At 42.1% G+C, this 18,297-nt stretch overlaps 1 protein-coding gene across 7 annotated transcripts in view; it reads left to right on the top strand.

Moving 5' to 3' along the window:
* Nucleotides 1-18,297, top strand: part of nfatc2a (nuclear factor of activated T cells 2a) — a 43,688-nt gene that overhangs the window by 9,773 nt on the left and 15,618 nt on the right. For 6 of the 7 annotated variants that reach the window (XM_035740086.1, XM_035740085.1, XM_035740084.2 and 3 more), the window contains 6 exons: nucleotides 6,884-7,086; nucleotides 7,389-7,561; nucleotides 11,727-11,867; nucleotides 16,659-16,714; nucleotides 16,917-17,049; nucleotides 17,262-17,984. In XM_035740086.1, the coding sequence (XP_035595979.1) occupies nucleotides 6,884-7,086; nucleotides 7,389-7,561; nucleotides 11,727-11,867; nucleotides 16,659-16,714; nucleotides 16,917-17,049; nucleotides 17,262-17,984 (1,429 nt within the window). The remainder of the gene's footprint in view (nucleotides 1-6,883; nucleotides 7,087-7,388; nucleotides 7,562-11,726; nucleotides 11,868-16,658; nucleotides 16,715-16,916; nucleotides 17,050-17,261; nucleotides 17,985-18,297) is intronic. The other variant, XM_035740082.2, reaches the window with a different exon arrangement.

The following is an 18,297-nucleotide window of genomic DNA, read 5'->3' as shown; positions in this document are numbered from 1 at the left end:
CTGTCTTCGATTTGTCATTATGGGGTATTGTTTGTAGATTGATGAGGAAAAAAAAGATTGAATCCATTTTAAGAATAAATCTGTTAACAAAGTCTGATCCGCTGCGCTGCTGGGCAGTCTGTCACACTGTCTGTGTATTCTGCAGCTGGATTGGATAGAGTGCAATCGCTGCAGATGTGTATCCCGTGTTAGTGGGCAAGTGAGCATTGTTGAAATCAATACCAAACTCTCAAGTCATGACGAACTAATTTACAAAACTCAGTTTTGAACGAGACTGACTTTATGACCAAAATTATCCTATTTACACTTTGTAGTCAATTTTGACACTAGAATAACCGTTTCTGAACAATATCGATACCACATAGGCTGTTTTCTCTCAGGGAAGTTGTTTCTTGCCAGTTGTACTTTTAAGTTCAGCTTACATTGAACATGTAAAGAAGTGCTGCTAACTCTATACAGCATGTATAAATTGTGTCAAAAGGTAACAAAAGGTTACATTTTTGCTTTTCATTTTTTCACATGAGTATGCCTGACTAAAAGCTCATCACTCCTGTCTCCTGAAACACTTTCATGAGACCAGTGTGTGAAGGGGCCACCAATCCATGTGAAAGCTATGATCCCTTAATGATATCACTTGTTAAATCCACTTCAATCAGTGTAGATCAGTGTAGATCAGTGGTTCACAAACTTTTTATAGTCCCGTACCCATTCAAACATTCAACCTCCAGCTGCGTACCCCCTCTAGCACCATGGTCAGCTGTACCCCCTCTAGCACCAGGGTCAGCTCACTCTCCAATGTTGCTTTTTGCCATCATTGTAAGCCTGCCACACATACACTCATTATTATGTTTAATAAATGTATAGTGAGTTTTTGTCACAACCCGGCTCGTGGGAAGTGACACAGAGCTCTTATAGAACCAGGACACAAATAATAATAATAGCATAATCAATAATTGTTCTCTTAGCCATCTTACATGTAGAACCTGATTTGTTCATCAGAAATTGTGAATAACTCTCCACAGGTTAGTGAGGGTGGGCTTGAATGGATGCACATAACTCTGCAATGTCGGTTGTATTGGAGAGAGTCTGTCTTAAATAATTTTCCATACACAGTCTGTGCCTGTATTTAGTTTTCATGCTATTGAGGACCCGAGAATCCACTCTCACATACGTACGTTGCTGCAAAGGACATCAGTGTCTTAACAGTGTGATTTGCCAAGGCAAGAAACTGAGCGCAGCCCTATCCGGAAATCTGGCAGTGGCTTCTGATTAAATAACATTTTTACAGAACCGCTTGTTGCAATTTGGATGAGGCTCTCTTGTTCAGATATCGGTAAGTGGACTGGAGGCAGGGCATGAAAGGGATAACGAATCTAGTTGTTTGTGTCATCTGTTTCGGGAAACTACCTGCATAATTACTCACCCAGCTCACTCAGGTGCTTCGCTATATCACGTTTGACATTGTCTGTAAGCTTGAGTTCATTTGCACACAAATCGTAGAATGATGGAAAGACCTGTGTGTTGTCCTTGTTAATACAGACAGAAAAGAGCTCCAACTTCTTAATCATAGCCTCAAGTTTGTCCTGCACATTGAATATAATTGCGGAGAGTCCCTGTAATCCTAGATTCAGATCATTCAGGCGAGAAACTCGTCATCATGCAAGTCAGACAAGGGAAAATGATGGTCAGTAAAGAACTTTAGGCTTGTCTCTCAATTTAAAAAAAACATGTCAGGTCCTCCCGGGTGGCGCAGTGGTCTAAAGCACTGCATTACAGTGCTAGCTGTGCCACCAGAGACTCTGGGTTTGAGCTCTGGCTCTGTCACAGCCGGCCGCGACCGGGAGGTCCATGGGGCGACGTACAATTGGCCTAGCGTCGTCCGGTTTAGGGAGGGTTTGGCCGGTAGGGATGTCCTTGTCTCATCGCGCACTAGCGACTCCTGTGGCGGGCCGGGCGCAGTGCACGCTGACCAGGTTGCTAGGTACACGGTGTTTCCTCCGAAAACATTGGTGCGGCTGGCTTCCGGGTTGGATGCGCACTGTTTCGGAGGACGCATGGCTCTCGACCTTCGTCTCTCCCGAGCCCGTACGGGAGTTGTAGCGATGAGACAAGACAGTAACTAACAATTGGATACCATGAAATTGGGGAGAAAAAGGGGAGAAAAAAAACACACAAAAAAACATGTCAATACTTTGTCCCTTTATAACCAGCGCACTTCTGTATGTGTTAAGTGTTACATGATCGCTGCCCATATCATTGCATAAAGCAGAAAATACACGAGAATTCAGGGGCCTTGCAAAGTTAACCATACCAACACATCTTGACCACCAAAGTCCATTTGATGTCACAAAGCTGTCCCATACTTTAAAAATATGTTGTCCTGGTTTCCAGTGGTTTGCAGAAGAGGATGTCTTCCTTAATTGACCCCCCATAAACATACCAGTAGCCTTGCCAGGCCCGCCACATCTGTTGAGTCATCCAGCTGTAACGCACATAATTCACTGGCTTGTATGTGAAGTAGTAATTGTTTCAAAACATCTCCTGCCATGTCACTGATGCGTCGTGAAGCAGTGTTTGGAGACATTGTCTGTATAGTTTTTTTGGGCCTTTTCCCCCAGCATTGTCCCAGCATCTGAATTAAGTCCTCCACAATAGTATGGGGCTTGCCTTTCCTTGCCACTCAGTAGCTCACCATATAAGATGCTTCTAGCCCCTTGTTCTTAATGGTATCTGTGGCTTTTATACACGTCTTACTTCTCGAAAGTTGTCTTTATTCTCGTTCAAAAAACTCCCGTGGCTTATCTTTCAAATTGTCATGTTTCGTTTCTAAATGTCTGCGCAAGAGTGAAGGTTTCCCGTGGAGAGTAATGGCTAATGTGATTGGATGTTAATTATTTGACTAGGCTACCTGTATTTGACATTGTGTTGTTATTTCGCTGAACACTAGATGGTTAACTTTTATTTTTGGCAGTGAAACGTGGCTCCTCAGGCGAGAAAAGAAACTCGCCCAAATGTATATGTAACGGCTGTCGTCGGAAAGAGCGGACCAAAGCGCACCGTGAAAAGTGTTTCACGATTTCTTTTATTATCAAAAAACACTCGAACAAAGTAACAAAACGAAAGCAAACAGTTATGTCAGGTAACAGAGACTGAACAGAAAATAACTACCCACAAACACAGGTGGGAAAAAGGCTACCTAAGTATGATTCCCAATCAGAGACAACGATAGACAGCTGCCTCTGATTGGGAAACATACATGGCCAAAACAAAGAAATAGACAACATAGAATGCCCACCCCAAATCACACCCTGACCTAACTAAATAGAGAAATAACATGTCTCTCTAAGGTCAGGGCGTGACAGTATAGCCCCGTTGGAAAATACAAATGTACTGTTTGAAAATGTGAATAAATTAAAATAAAAAAATATATTTTTCATGTGAATCACATTTTTATTTGGCGTACCCCCGATGGCATTACGCGTACCCCAGTTTGGGAATACCTGGTGTAGATGAAAGGGAGGAGACAGGTTAAATAAGTATGTTTAAGCCTTGAGACATGGATTGTGTATTTACTTATTTACAGGGGACAGTGCACATTAATCAAGATCAATATTACATTAAGGCAAAATTCATGTAAATGTGCCGGGGTTAGCCAAAAGCAAATTTTCACTGTAGTTCCAGAGCAGCTAAGGACAATTACAAGTTCACAATACACATACTCACTAAAACAATACAAAATACAAATACATTACATCCAATAATATATAATTATTTGTGTGCCATTCAGAGGGTGAATGGGCAAGACAAAAGATTTAAGTGCCTTTGAACGCGGTATGGTAGTAGGTGCACCAGTTTTAGTGCGTCAAGAGCTGCAACACTGCTAGTTTTTTCATACTCAATAGATTCCGACACCTTGTAGAGTCCATGCCCCGATGAATTGAGGTTGTTCTGAGGGCAAAAGAGGGTGCAACTTAATATTAGGAATGTTTTGTACACTCCGTGTATATATATACACACACACACACACATACATACACACAGATGCAGATTAGTGGAGAGACCAGCAACTACCTTGGAAGGCAGCATGCAAAAACCACAAAGCGTTAACTTGCAACTAAAAGTATCTGTCTAAAAAGTAATGAGCTTGACACTGTGTTTGTGTGTGTGTGTGACAGAGACATAGGGGGTTTAGTAGTGTGAGTTAAAAGAGAAGTATGTAAAGTGTAGACGTCTGAGGTTGCAAGCAGACTTTATTTAGCTCAATATTGTCGACAACTAGGCCTACAGCTTATTTGCAATTTTATATAATGACTTTGATAAACATTTATGATTAGGAGTTTTACATCATGTTATAAACATGTATTTTCTATGTGGCTACCTCCAATTCACCAGACCTCTCCACTGTATAGAAACTTGAGAAGTACTGGAATTTACGTAGACCTTGCCTTCTTTCTTTTGTCTTGAAAGTGTCTGTGGAACATTGGCTCACAGGGTAAAGCTAAGGCTTTGGCAGTCTAATTTTCTCATAATCGAACAAGTATTCCAGTGAATCATAGTTCCTACGTAGCTCTTTTGAATTCCATTTACTTTAGGACAAACAGAAACCATCCTCCGACAGGGCCGTCCAATTTTTTAAAATATTTTAAAGTTCAAGCTCATTTACTATTAGCTATACAATTAGCCCCTACACATTAATCCTTAAGAGTTTATTAAACACAACCATGCGTAAATCTAAGTAAGATAAGATAATTAAAAAGCTAGAGATATCATCCGCCTATGTCGGGTTTCCGCATTTGCGGTGGAAGGTGGCAGAGCGACAGCGGTGTTTGTCAGACCATGACAAAAAGAACATCAGTCTTCTCAGGAAAATGTTTGCAGTGTCCAAATGTTTGTCACCACTCTATGGAAAGGGGAGACTCTCACAAACATGATGGTGTTCTCTGTTTTTCTCTCCGACCCCCATCAGTGTCACGGGACTTGTCTGAATATAACCCAAACAAACTAATGGAAGTATGTTTAACCCCTTATTTTTGTGGCAACAAAAATAAGGGGTTAATATGTTTCCAAAAAACACTTCAACCATATTCCTTATGATACATTTTTTTGACTGTATTTTTGCCATTTGTGGATGTGTTACTAAATGCTTTTCTATTGACTATTGTAGAAAAGGCCAAATTCTATATTTTATCAAATAACATTTACATTAACTCAGCACTGGGTTTAAAAACTCTAATTTAATACATACTGGGGGATCTGTTAGCAGAAAAAGTATTTTGTTAACGAAAGGTAAAGTAATAAGTTTATGTAGAACCATTACATTTTTTTTTTTAAATCAAATTTCCTGCAATTCAACACATTTGCCAGGTCAATATCAAATCAAACTTTATTTGTCACATGTGCTGAATACAACAAGTGTAGACCTTACTGTGAAATTCTTACTTACAAGCCCTTAACCAAGAGTGCAGTTTGAGAAGACTTAAGAAAATATTTACCAAATAGACTGAAGTACAAACGAATAATAAAAAGTAACACATTAAGAATAACAATAACGAGGCTATATACAAGGGGTACCGGTACCGAGTCGGTGTGTGGGGGTACAGGTTAGTTGAGGTAATTTGTACATGTAGGTAGGGGTGAAGTGACTATGTATAGATAATAAACAGCGAGTAGATGCAGTGTACAAAACAAATGGGAGGGGGTCAATGTAAATAGTCCGGTGGCCATCTGATTAATTGTTCAGCAGTCTTATGGCTTGGGGGTAGAAGCTGTTAAGGAGTCTTTTGGTCCTAGATTTGGTGCTCCGGCACCGCTTGCCGTGCGGTAGCAGAGAAAACAGTCTATAACTTGGGTGACTGGAATCTCTGACAATTTTATGGGCTTTCCTCTGACACCGCCTATTATATAGGTTCTGGATGGCAGGAAGCTTGGCCCCAGTGATGTACTGGGCCGTACACACTACCCTCTGTAGCACCTTACGTTCAGATGCCGAGCAGTTGCCATACCGGGTGGTGATGCAACCGGTCAGAATGCTCTCGATGGTGCAGCTGTAGAACTTTTTGAGGATCTGAGGACCCATGCCAAGTCTTTTCAGTCTTCTGAGGGGGAAAAGGTTTTATTGTGCCCTCTTCATGACTGTCTTGGTGTGTTAGGACCATGATAGTTAGTTGTTGATGTGGACACCAAGGAACTTGAAACTCGAGACCCACTCCACTACAGCCCCGTCGATGTTAATGGGGGCCTGTTCGGCCCGCCTTTTCCTGTAGTCCATGATCATCTCCTTTGTCTTGCTCAAATAAAATGATATCTGAGTGAGAGTGATTAACAAAATCTGTGGGAGCCATCGGTAATTCGGCCATGATTACAACAAGTGTAGAAAGCTGGCTAGACTAATTAGACTAATTTACCCATCAACATTATTTAACTGACATGGGCTAATTGAGGGACTGTCAGTGAGTGGCATGTAACAAGACAAAAACTGCTGCAACAAAATTTTGAAATTGCACCTTGTGTATTCTACTATTCTAACTCTCAACAGTAAATTGAGACTCGACTGAATACTAATGTTGAGGACTGGAAAAATACTAATGTTTCCAGCAGTGTTATGTTCAGCCTAAACTGTTATCAGCAAACTGGCAAAAAAATACATCTAGTTATTGGCAAAATAATGAGATCATTATATAAATCAATCATTATATAAATTCAACTATGTAATAAAACACTGGGTACCTACCAGTTTTTGTGCAGTGTGTATATAAGGAGTGAAAAAGAACAGGTAGAGTAGAAATGTTCTTTACATTTTAAAATGACACATTATAAAAAGTGTGAACATCTTGACTTTGAATTATTCATGTTTTATTGGAGTTTCCTCTGGTGTTTCTTCCAGTTGCATGGCTACAGGGGTAAGGAGCCCCTAGGCCTTCAGATCTTCATCGGGACTGCAGACGACAGGATCCTGAAGCCTCACGCCTTCTACCAGGTCCACCGTATCACGGGCAAGACGGTCACCACCACCAGCTACGAGAAGATTATCAACTCCACCAAAGTTCTGGAGATCCCTCTGGAGCCCAAGAACAACATGAAAGCGATGTGAGAGTAGCTAGAGTAGTGACACATGCCGAACACCACCCATACAGAGCAGTGTCTTTTGCAGAACTGGGTTCAAATAGTATTTGTTTTCTTCTAACCTTTTGGCCATTTTTGCTCAGCCTGTCTCCAGTGCCACAAGATGGGCATGATGGATTTGAACTGATAAAACAATTCTATTGGTTCCATTGTGCCAGGCAAGCTCAATCAAGGATATGAAAAATAACATACTAATTGAACACAGGTCTGATGTAATTAGCCATATCGGTTGTAATCATAATGCAACATTGGTTTGTTTGTCACAGAATCGACTGTGCTGGGATCCTGAAGCTCAGGAATGCTGACATTGAGCTAAGGAAGGGCGAGACGGACATCGGACGGAAGAACACTCGTGTGCGCCTGGTGTTCCGTGTCCACATACCCCAACCCAATGGGCAACACATCTCACTGCAAGTTTCCTCCCATCCAATCGAGTGCTGTAAGTACTATAAATCCAACACGTTTTATTTTTTTATTTAACCAGGTAAGCTAGTTGAGAACAAGTTCTCATTTACAACTGCGACATGGTCAAGATAAAGCAGTGCTACACAAACAACAACACAGAAAACAAGGGTACAGTCATTAACACAATACAAAAAAAAAGAAAGTCTATATACAGTGTGTGCAAATGGCGTGAGGAGATAAGGCAATAAATAGGCCATAGTAGCGAAGTAATTCCAGTTTAGCAAATTAACACTGGAGTGATAGATGAGCAGATGATGATGTGCAAGTAGAAATACTGATGTGCAAAACAGCAGAAAGTAAATAAAAACAATATTGGATGAGGTAGGTAGATTGGGTGGGCTATTTACAGATGGGCTATGTACAGCTGCAGTGATCGGTTAGCTGCTCAGATAGCTGATGTTTAAAGTTAGTGAGGGAAATATAAGTCTCCAGCTTCAGCAATTTTTGCAATTCGTTCCAGTCACTGGCAGCAGAGAACCGGAAGGAAATGCGGCCAAAGGAGGTGTTGGCTTTGGGGATGACCAGTGAGATATACCTGTTGGAGCGCGTGCTACGGGTGGGTGTTGTTTTCGTGACCAGTGAGCTGAGATAAGGCGGAGCTTTACCTAGAATAGACTTATAGATGACCTGGAGCCAGTAGGTCTGGCGACGAATATGTAGAGGGTCAGCTGACGAGAGCATACAGGTCGCAGTGGTGGGTGGTATAAGGGACTTTGGTAACAAAAACGGATGGCACTGTGATAGACTGCATCCAGTTTGCTGAGTAGAGTATTGGGAGCTATTTTGTAGATGACATCGCCGAAGTTGAGGATCGGTAGGACAGTCAGTTTTACGAGGGTAAGTTTGGCGGCGTGAGTGAAGGAGACTTTGTTGCGAAATAGAAAGACGATTCTAGATTTGATTTTGGATTGGAGATGTTTAATAAGGAGAGTTTACAGTCTAGCCAGACACCTAGGTATTTGTAGTTGTCCACATATTCCAGGTCAGAACCATCCAGAGTAGTGATGCTAGTCGGGCGGGCGGGTGCGGGCAGCGAATGGTTGAAAAGCATGCTTTTGGTTTTACTAGCATTTAAAAGCAGTTGGAGGACACGGAAGGAGTGTTGTATGGCATTGAAGCTCGTTTGGAGGTTAGTTAACACAGTGTCCAGAGAAGGGCCATGTCATTCTATATGTCATAAATCTATGATTTTATTTGATGTATAATTCTGTCTATGCGTTCTATAGCCTACTATAGGTGTGTCCTAAAGGGTGGTTTAGGTTTAACATGTATTTGTATGTGCTTGTATGTTGATTTTACACAGTGCAGTATATTTCCAGCTATGTTTCTTCTTGCCTGTTTTATTTGGACTGACGTTAACCAGAGGTAACGCACATAGTAAGCGGGACTATATTTCAATGAGCTGGGAGTAGTACTGATGGTCCAGGCACACAGACATACAAAGCCTCTTTTATGATTAAGCTTGACAGCCTTTTTATTTGCACTGACTCTCCTGCACCAGCTCTATGCACACTCAAGGGACTCTACCCACACACTTGCACATACTACACTAACACTCCCCACACACACACACACACACACACACACACTACATATGCACACACACACACACACACACACACACACACACACACACACACACACACACACACACACACACACACACACACACACACACACACACACACACACACACACACACACACACACACACACACACACACACACACACACACACTACATATGCTCACGCACACAAAACACACACACACACATGTATATTGATGCCACACACTCACACAATCACACATACAAAACACGTTCACACTCGTCACATACGCTGCTGCTACTCCCTTTATTATCTATCCTGAATGCCTTGTCACTTTAACACTACCTACATGTACATATATGAGAACTTGTTCTCAACTGGCCTACCTGGTTACATTTTTAAAAATTAGAAAACGTTATCTCAATTACCTCATACCCCTGCACATTGACTGGTACTGGTATATAGCCTCATTACTGTTATTTTGTTGTGTTACTACAAAAACATTTTTTTACCCATTTTTCTTACTTTTGATCTCTCCATTGTTGGGAAAGGGCTTGTAGTAAGTAGGCATTTCACATGAATGTCTAAACCTGTTGGGTGGCAGGTAGTATAGCGGTTAAGAGTGTTGAGTGGTTAAGAGCTTTGGGCCATTAACCGAAAGGTTGCTGGTTCGAATCCCTGAGCAGTCAAGGCAGTTAACCCCCCAAAACTGCTCCCTGGGTGCCTTATGATGTTAAGGCAGCCCCCAGCAGCGGTCTGATTCAGAGGGGTTGGGTTAAATGCAGAAAACACCTTTTGGTTGAATGCATTCATTTGTTCAACTGACTTAGGTATCACCTTTCCCTTCCCTGTTGTATTTGGCGCATGTAATAAATTTGATTTGGTTCTCTCAACCCTCAACACTGTGTGTGTATGTGTATGTTTACGATTATGTAGTGCTAGCATCACCGAACCCCCCCCAAAAATCAGGTGCAAAGTTGTATAATCAGGTGCAAAGTTGTATTTGCACAATCGTACTATAACACCCCCAGCACATCTGTCAAAATGGCCGATAAGTAAGCGAAACTGTCCGTCAGTGATGTGGATGAAGAGACTAGCCTCCAGGTATCATCCTCAGTGTACTCGCAGTATAGTAGACTGTCCAAAGGTCACTTCACAAGCCTCAGTGGAGATTGAATTTCAGTAATTAAGGCAGGACGATGACGATAAGCTTGAGGAAGTAACTACACCGTTCATGTGTACTAAATGTTTTTACATTTAATTGCCACACAAACTACTCTAGAAGTAAACATGAAACCGTTAAAACCAGGGCAACTGCCCTTCTCATTCATTACAAGTGATTAATTTGGTCCCTTTGTAACTCAAGCATGCTACCTGGCATGAATCAACTTCAGACTGCCGACAGTTGATCCAAAGGAATAAGATCAGTCACTATAGATGGCAAGAGAAGCGCTGAGTCATTTAATGCTGTAACGTAATGGTTCCCCAACCCTGGATGCCTCCCTATGGGACCCGAGAGTGACACAGCAGTCTAAGGCACTGCATCTCAGTGCAAGCGGCATCACTAGAATCCCTGGTTCGAAATCAAGGCTGTATCACATCTGGCTGTGATTGGGAGTCCCATAGGGCGGTGCACAATTGGCCCAGTGTCGTCCGGATTTGGCCAGGATAGGCCGTCATTGTAAATAAGAATTTGTTCTTATAGCTGACTTTCATAGTTAAATAAATATTACAAAAATAATGACTATATCCAAAATTCCCTTTCAAGTTGATGGGTTTATGCACAGGTGACCATATTGAATGTACCCATGAGTGTTCCAGTTGAATTGCCATGGTCTGAGGAGCCTTTCCCATTCTAGTAATTATATTTCTATGGCTGCCTCTATTCTATTTCTATGGCTGTCTCTGTGGCCGTAGCTTCCTGATTAAGCTATCAGTCCAGGAAATCTACCGTTCCAGGAGAGAACACACTACAGTAGCCGTTCAGTGTCTACTTCACATACAGGTCACAGGGTTTGTTGAACATATGCCAACATACGCTCCATTGCGTAATGATGATAGTGTTAGAGAGGTCCATCCTCCATATTCCTTCTTCCTCCTCCCCTCTGCCCCTTTCTGTACTGTAGGTTACTGCACTCTGTCATTTGTTTCCACTGGACTGTGTCCCACTTCCATGATGTGCTCTGTGCGTCCAGGCCTCTAGCGTGTAGCCGCATTTTACATTACAACCTTTCTTTCATATCCTCCCACTGCACTAAATGTACTGCACTGTAGTCATTGGCCTATGTTAATGTTTACACAAATCTTATATTTAGACAAATATTTGAAATACACAATGAGGAAATCTGGTTTTGAAATGAGTCGTGACAAGCCTCATTCATTGAAATCTGTCAACAATTACCTTGTGAGTTCAAAGCAAATATCAACCTGAGATCAAACTGACCTACCACAGAGTGTGTAATGTCAAGTCATAATACCATGCTCAGTCTGCTGTTCTGCAGCCCAGCGGCCAGTTCTCTACCCACTACCCCAACATGACCTGTCAGTACCACAGATTGTGTAACGTCATGTTCTCTCTTCCGTCCCACAGCCCAGCGGTCGGCCCATGAGCTACCAATGGTGGAGAAACAAGACATGGATAGCTGCTCTGTCCTGGGAGGTCAGCAGATGATCTTGACGGGCCAGAACTTCAGCTCTGACTCCAAAGTCATCTTTATGGAAAAAACCCATGGTGAGTATTCAGCCAACACCTCTGAGGGAGGGAGGAAATGATAATGGCATGGTCCATATGCTGTATGATTTGCCGCCTCATCTATTTAAAATGTTATGGTTATTTTGATCCAGGAAAATGATTTGTTTAACAGCTGCCAGATTCTGTTGCAAAAAACCTTTTGCATTATGTGCCAGAAGGGTTGCAAAAGTATTTACCCTCATAAACCAGCCATGATAATCAGACTTACAGTTATTGCCCATGCGTTTAACACCACAGTCCTTTCTTATTACATTACTCTCTTGCAGGGTTGGGGTCAATTCCATTTTAATTCCATTCAATTCAGAAAGTAATCCCAATTCCAATTTAACATTTTCCTAATTGAAAAGCATTGAAGAGAATTGGAATTGGAATTTCAGTGTACTTCCTGAATTGACTGGAATTGAAATGGAATTGACCCCATCCCTGCTCTCATTTTGGAATGGCAGATTCACCATTACAACACAGATGGTCAGATATTGCTGTGTGAATCAATGTGACTGAGTAATAGTGACAAAGGCCAGCGTGCTTTCTCTGTCATTTGAATCCTGACCTTTCCTCCTCACTCACCGCTCAGATATTTGCATTCAGATTCCTCCTGATACTAAACAGTGGTGTCCTTTTTCAGATAAGAAGCTTATCACAGCAAGGTTTTGTTGTAGGTTTATTTTAGACTTCACCCAATTATTCATCAAGCTGACAGTATTAGTATCGAGTGCAGATTGTTCATGTACTTCATTGACAGCTTACAGGATTGTACACTGTATTTAAGAGATGTACTTTTTTCGTCATAGTAAAAAAACAACAAAAAAAAAACATTTTATTGTCACATACACCAGATAGGTGCAGTGACCTGTGTTTGTTTACAGGGTCAGCCATATACAGTTGAAGTCGAAGGTTTTACGTACACTTAGGTTGGAGTCATTAAAGCTCGTTTTTCAACTACTCCACAAATGTATTGTTAACAAACTATATTTTTGGCAAGTCGGTTAGGAGAAATCTACTTTGTGCATGACACAAGTCATTTTCCCAACAATTGTTTACAGACAGATTATTTCACATGGCTTTAGGAGCTTCTGATAGGCTAAATAATATCATTTGAGTGAATTGGAGGTGTGTCTGTGGATGTGTTTCAAGGCCTACCTTCAAACTCAGTGCCTCTTTGCTTGACATCATGGGAAAATCAAAAGAAATTAGCCAAGACCTCAGAAAAACATTGTAAACCTCCACAAGTCTGGTTCATCCTTGGGAGCAATTTCCAAACACCTGAAGGTACCACGTTCATCTGTACAAACAATAGTACGCAAGTATAAACACCATGGGACCACGCAGCCGTCATTCCACTCAGGAAGGAGACGCGTTCTGTCTCCTGGAGATGAACGTACTTTGGTGCGAAAAGTGCAAATCAATCCCAGAACAACAGCCAAGGACCTTGTGAAGATGCTGGAGGAAACCGTTACAAAACGATCTATATCCACATTAAAACGAGTCCTATATCGACATAATCTGAAAGGAAGAAGCCACTTCTCCAAAACCGCCATAAAAAAGCCAGACTACGGGTTGCAACAAAGATCGTACTTTTTGGAGAAATGTCTTCTGGTCTGATGAAACAAAAATAGAACTGTTTGGCCATAATGACCATCGTTATGTTTGGAGGAAAAAGGGTGGGGCTTTCAAGCCGAAGAACACCTTCCCAACTGTGAAGCACGGGGGTGGCAGCATCATGTTGTGGGGGTGCTTTGCTGCAGGATGGCATCATGAGTGAGGAAAATTATGTGGATATATTGAAACAACATCTCAAGATATGTAGGTCTATGGTGGCCTGAATTGGCTCCCAATCAGAAACTTCTGTTTATCGTTGTTTCTGATTGGGGATCCATTTCCATTTTGGTTTTGTGGGTTATTGTCTAGTTGCCTGTCAGTACTTGTTATTGTAGCGTTACGGTCGTTTTGTTAGTTTGTTAAGTGTTCTTCGTTTAATTAAAAGAAGAATGTATTCTTATCACACTGCTCCTTGGTCTCATCAATACGACGAATGTGACATAACCTTGAGTTTCAAGCAATGTCTTACAGTGTGACAGTTGTCAAAAGCAACAATTTCATAGTATTGGTATACATAAAACATGGTGTAAAACAAGTGTGTTAGTTTGTCCTCTAAAATCTCTTCATACCCAGACAGGTTTTAGTCTTGAAAACCTGACCCTAGGAAACAGTGACTAGGGTCTGGTTTCAGTGATGAACTCCTTTGGCATAGAGGAACTGCGTCACTGCGTATGTCACTACTTATGTCACTATGTTATCCCCTTGAATAAAATACAAAATAGTAGCTAGCAAGATGGAGATCACGGAAGTTATTTTTAATGAGTGCATTTCACAAGTGGCTAGTTTGCATCAGCTGAAGCCATCAGCTAAAGCCACATGTTTTGCCTGCAAACTTTGGTTTTAAATCATGACGTTCTGGCATGTCTGCCCTGCCCTGTGATTGTTCGGACCCCTCCCCCTCCCCCCCAGTGACGTAGTTAATCTATGCAAAAATAGTCCATAATTGAAACCAGACCCTAGTCACTGCCTTGCCAAGGGTCAGATATTAAAGACAGGTTTGGACTGTTTTTGATCACTAGTGTGTATCAAACCTTGGGCCAATGTTCTCCATCACACTTTGTTTATAGAATATACTTTTCTTTACTTAAAAAAAAAGACCAATATTGCTTGACACACAGTAAATATGTGATTGTATGTATGATTTCATACAATATATTATGGTAAATGTAAGGTCAGGGAATGGCTTCACTTCAGAAAGTTACATTACAGCCTTATTCTAAAATTGATTTAAAAAATAAAAAATCCTCTGCAATCTACACACAATACCCCATAATGACCAGCTGAAAACAGGTTTTTAGACATTTTGGCAAATGTATTAAAATGTAAAAACAGATACCATACTTACATAAGTATTCAGACCCTTTTCTAGATGACACGAAATTGAGGTCAGGTGCACCCTGTTTCCATTGATCATCCTTGAGATGTTTTTCAACTTGATTGGAGTCCACCTGTGGTAAATTCAGTTGACTGGACATGATTTGGAAAGGCACACACCCTTCTATATAAGGTCCAACAGTTAACAGTGTATGTCAGTGCAAAAACTAAGCCATGAGGTCAAAGGAATTGTCCGTAGAGCTTCGAAAAAGGATTGTGTCAAGGTACAGATCTGGGGAAGGGTACCTAAATAGGTTTGAAGATTTTAAGGTCCCCAAGAAAACAGTGGCCTCCATCATTCTTAAATGGAAGAAGTTTGGAACCACCAAGACTCTTCCTAGATCTAGCCACCCCGGGCAATCTGGGGAGAAGGGCCTTGGTCAGGGAGGTGACCAAGAACCCGATGGTCACTCTGACAGGTCTCCAGCGTCTCTGTGGAGATGAGAGAACTTTCCAGAAGGACAACCATCTCTGCAGCACTCCACCAATCAGGCTTTATGGTAGAGTGGCCAGACAGAAACCACTCCTCGGGAAAAGGCACATGAAAGCCCGCTCTGAGTTTGCCAAAAGGCACCTAAAGACTCTCAGACCATGAGAAACAAGATTCTCTGGTCTGATGAAACCAAGATTGAACTCTTTGGCTTAAATGCCAATTGTCACGCCTGGAGGAAACCTGGCACCATCCCTTCAGTGAAGCATGGTGGTGACAGCATCTTGCTGAGGGGATGTTTTTCAATAGTAGGGACCAGGAGACTAGTCAGGATCGAGGCAAAGATAAATGGAGTCTTTAAGTACAGAGAGATCCTTTAAAAAACCTGCTCCAGAATGCTCAGGACCTCAGACTGGGGCAAAAGTTCACCTTCCAACAGAACAACAACCCTAAGCACACATTCAATACAAAGTAGGAGTGGCTTCGGGATAAGTCTCTTTATATCCTTGAGTAACCAATCGAACATCTCTGGAGAGACCTGAAAATTGCTGTGCAGCAACGCTCCCCATCCACCCTGACAGAGCTTAAGAAAATGTACAGAGAATAAGTGAAGAATCTCCTCAAATACATGTGTGTCAAGCTTATAGTGTCATACCCAAGAAGACTCGAGTCTGTAATCACTGGCAAAGATGCTTCAACAAAGTACTGGGTAAAGGGTCTGAATACTTATGTAAATGTGATATTTGTTTTTTTATTTTAAATACATCCGCAAACATATATTTTAGCTTTTCCATAGGGGGGTGTTGTATGTAGATTGATGGAAAAAAACTATTTAATCCATTTCAGAATAAGGCTGTAACCTAACAAAATGTGGAAAAAGTCAAGGGGTCTGGATACTTTCCGAAGGCATTGTATATTGCTGTCTTTGGCTGTAGGTGAGCAGAATGGTGGAAGGGTAAGTGGTTAGGAAAGAGATATAATCTATGTGACACAAAGAGCCTTCTCTAACACCATGTTAATCATTTGGCCTATGGGTTAGTGGCAGGAAGACAGTGATGTGATGGGTTAAACTAGGCGTTGTGTTCTGAGACAGGTGGAGAATCCCCTCCCATGCTCTCAATCTGTTGAAGAGACGATAGAGATACAGCTGGGATAGTTAATTTGTTATTATTTAGAGTACATTTTTCATTGGTCAGCAACTTAGTAAGCATAGTACCAGTAGCACACATTATTTTACCATTGTTTATTTATTTTTTTACCTCTCCTTGTTCTGTGTTCCTGTATTTTCTGTGTCCAATAGGGTTTTGAAATATACCCTGAATTATTGATTTGACCTGAAATAACCCTTCCTTTATCTGTCTCTGCAGATGGACAGCAGATTTGGGAGATGGAGACAACAGTAGACAAAGATAAATGTCAGCCTGTGAGTACCAGTCCTTTCATAGATGGCCCACTTCTCCATGTCTGAAACAGTGGTCAAACCAGTCACTGATTATACTGTCTGGATTTTTTGTCTTAGAAAAAAACTAATTTGATTTAAAATAATGTCCTACTTTATCATCTCTGATTATAATCTTAAATAATGTGACAGATTATTATGAACTGAAAACGATGTCATTTTGTAGAGTCTGCTGTTCGTTGAGATCCCTTCCTATCGTGACCCATCTATCTGCCATCCTGCCAAAGTGAACTTCTATGTCATCAACGGGAAGAGGAAGCGCAGCCAGCCACAGCACTTCACATTCACCCCACTGGCAGGTAGGTACCATAAGCATCAGCAATAAGGAGGCTCTGAGCCCCTTTAAGTGCTCTGAAAGAACAATACAATGATGTAGGAATGATATCAAGTTATGTTTTTCCTTGTCATTAGTATGTCACATTGATATGCTTGGTGTAATAGGCCGTAGTTACTTTAAGCAATATGACTTAACCCCCAGTCATATCTCTATTGTCTTCCATCTCTCCCACAGTTCCCTCCATTAAAACAGAGCCTGTGGATGACTATCCTTTCACCATGCCCCAGATCCTGGGTGTTTCCCCGCAGTCCTACTACCACCACAGTCCTGTGGGGATCATTCACCCAGACAACAGCCTGGTCTCCAGCATGGCCTCATGCCAGCAGGTCCGATCCGGCCTCCCCACACCCGGCCCAGAACCCCGCTTCCAGCAACAGAGCCCAGCCATTGTGTACACCCGCGGGGGCAAGAGTCTGAGCGGCAGCCCCGAAGGGCTCTACCAGCAGACTGGAGGGATGGGGATGATGCCCGACCCACACCACTCTGTCCTGGTCCACACAGGCTCCCCAGTCCAGCAGCAACACGGAGGGGGCCAGGGCCAACACCCCTCCATAATTCAGTTCTCCCCCACCAACCAACACCTGCTCAGGGGAGGCGACCCTCCACCTCTCCAGCCTGACAACCAGCAGCATATCATCTACTGTGATGGCTTCCCTCAGCAGGCTGGAGCCCAAGCTCACTCCCCTGTCCCAGCCCACTCCCCCCAGCATTACCCCACCACGGTGATCCAGCAACAGCCCTACGTGCCCAAGGTGGTGCTCAAGGGCAGGTCTTCCCCTGGAGGGATGGAAGCCCAGAGATGCGCCCCTGGAGAGGAGCAGAGAGCCAGCCTCCCTGGAGGACAGGTCACGGTCAAGGAGGAGAACCTGGATCAGATGTACCTTGATGACGGTGAGTGTAAGTTAGTACCAGGGTTTTATACATCAATAGAATTAATGCTCTTGAATGAAGCATGGTGGTGTAACATCCATGTTTTTTAAATGTTATTGTCTGAATCACAACAGCATTGGATAGTCATAATTTAGGCAAATAATAATCCACTGTTCGCAAAAAAGACTGCAGTGTTCAATGCATGGCTGAGCGTACAGTGGCATAGAGTAGGCCTAGGCTAAAGGTTATATCAGATATGTATCTTTCTTTTTGTGTTTAGAAACATATTCCATGCAATTCTACTACACCTTCTGTCTAGAGACAATAGCAGAATCTTTTT

This window comes from Oncorhynchus keta, chromosome 28 (genome assembly GCF_023373465.1).
Source record: "Oncorhynchus keta strain PuntledgeMale-10-30-2019 chromosome 28, Oket_V2, whole genome shotgun sequence".
NCBI classification, from domain to species: domain Eukaryota; kingdom Metazoa; phylum Chordata; class Actinopteri; order Salmoniformes; family Salmonidae; genus Oncorhynchus; species Oncorhynchus keta.
Note: the sequence above shows the minus strand (reverse complement) of the source record. Positions and strands in the feature narration are given on the sequence as shown.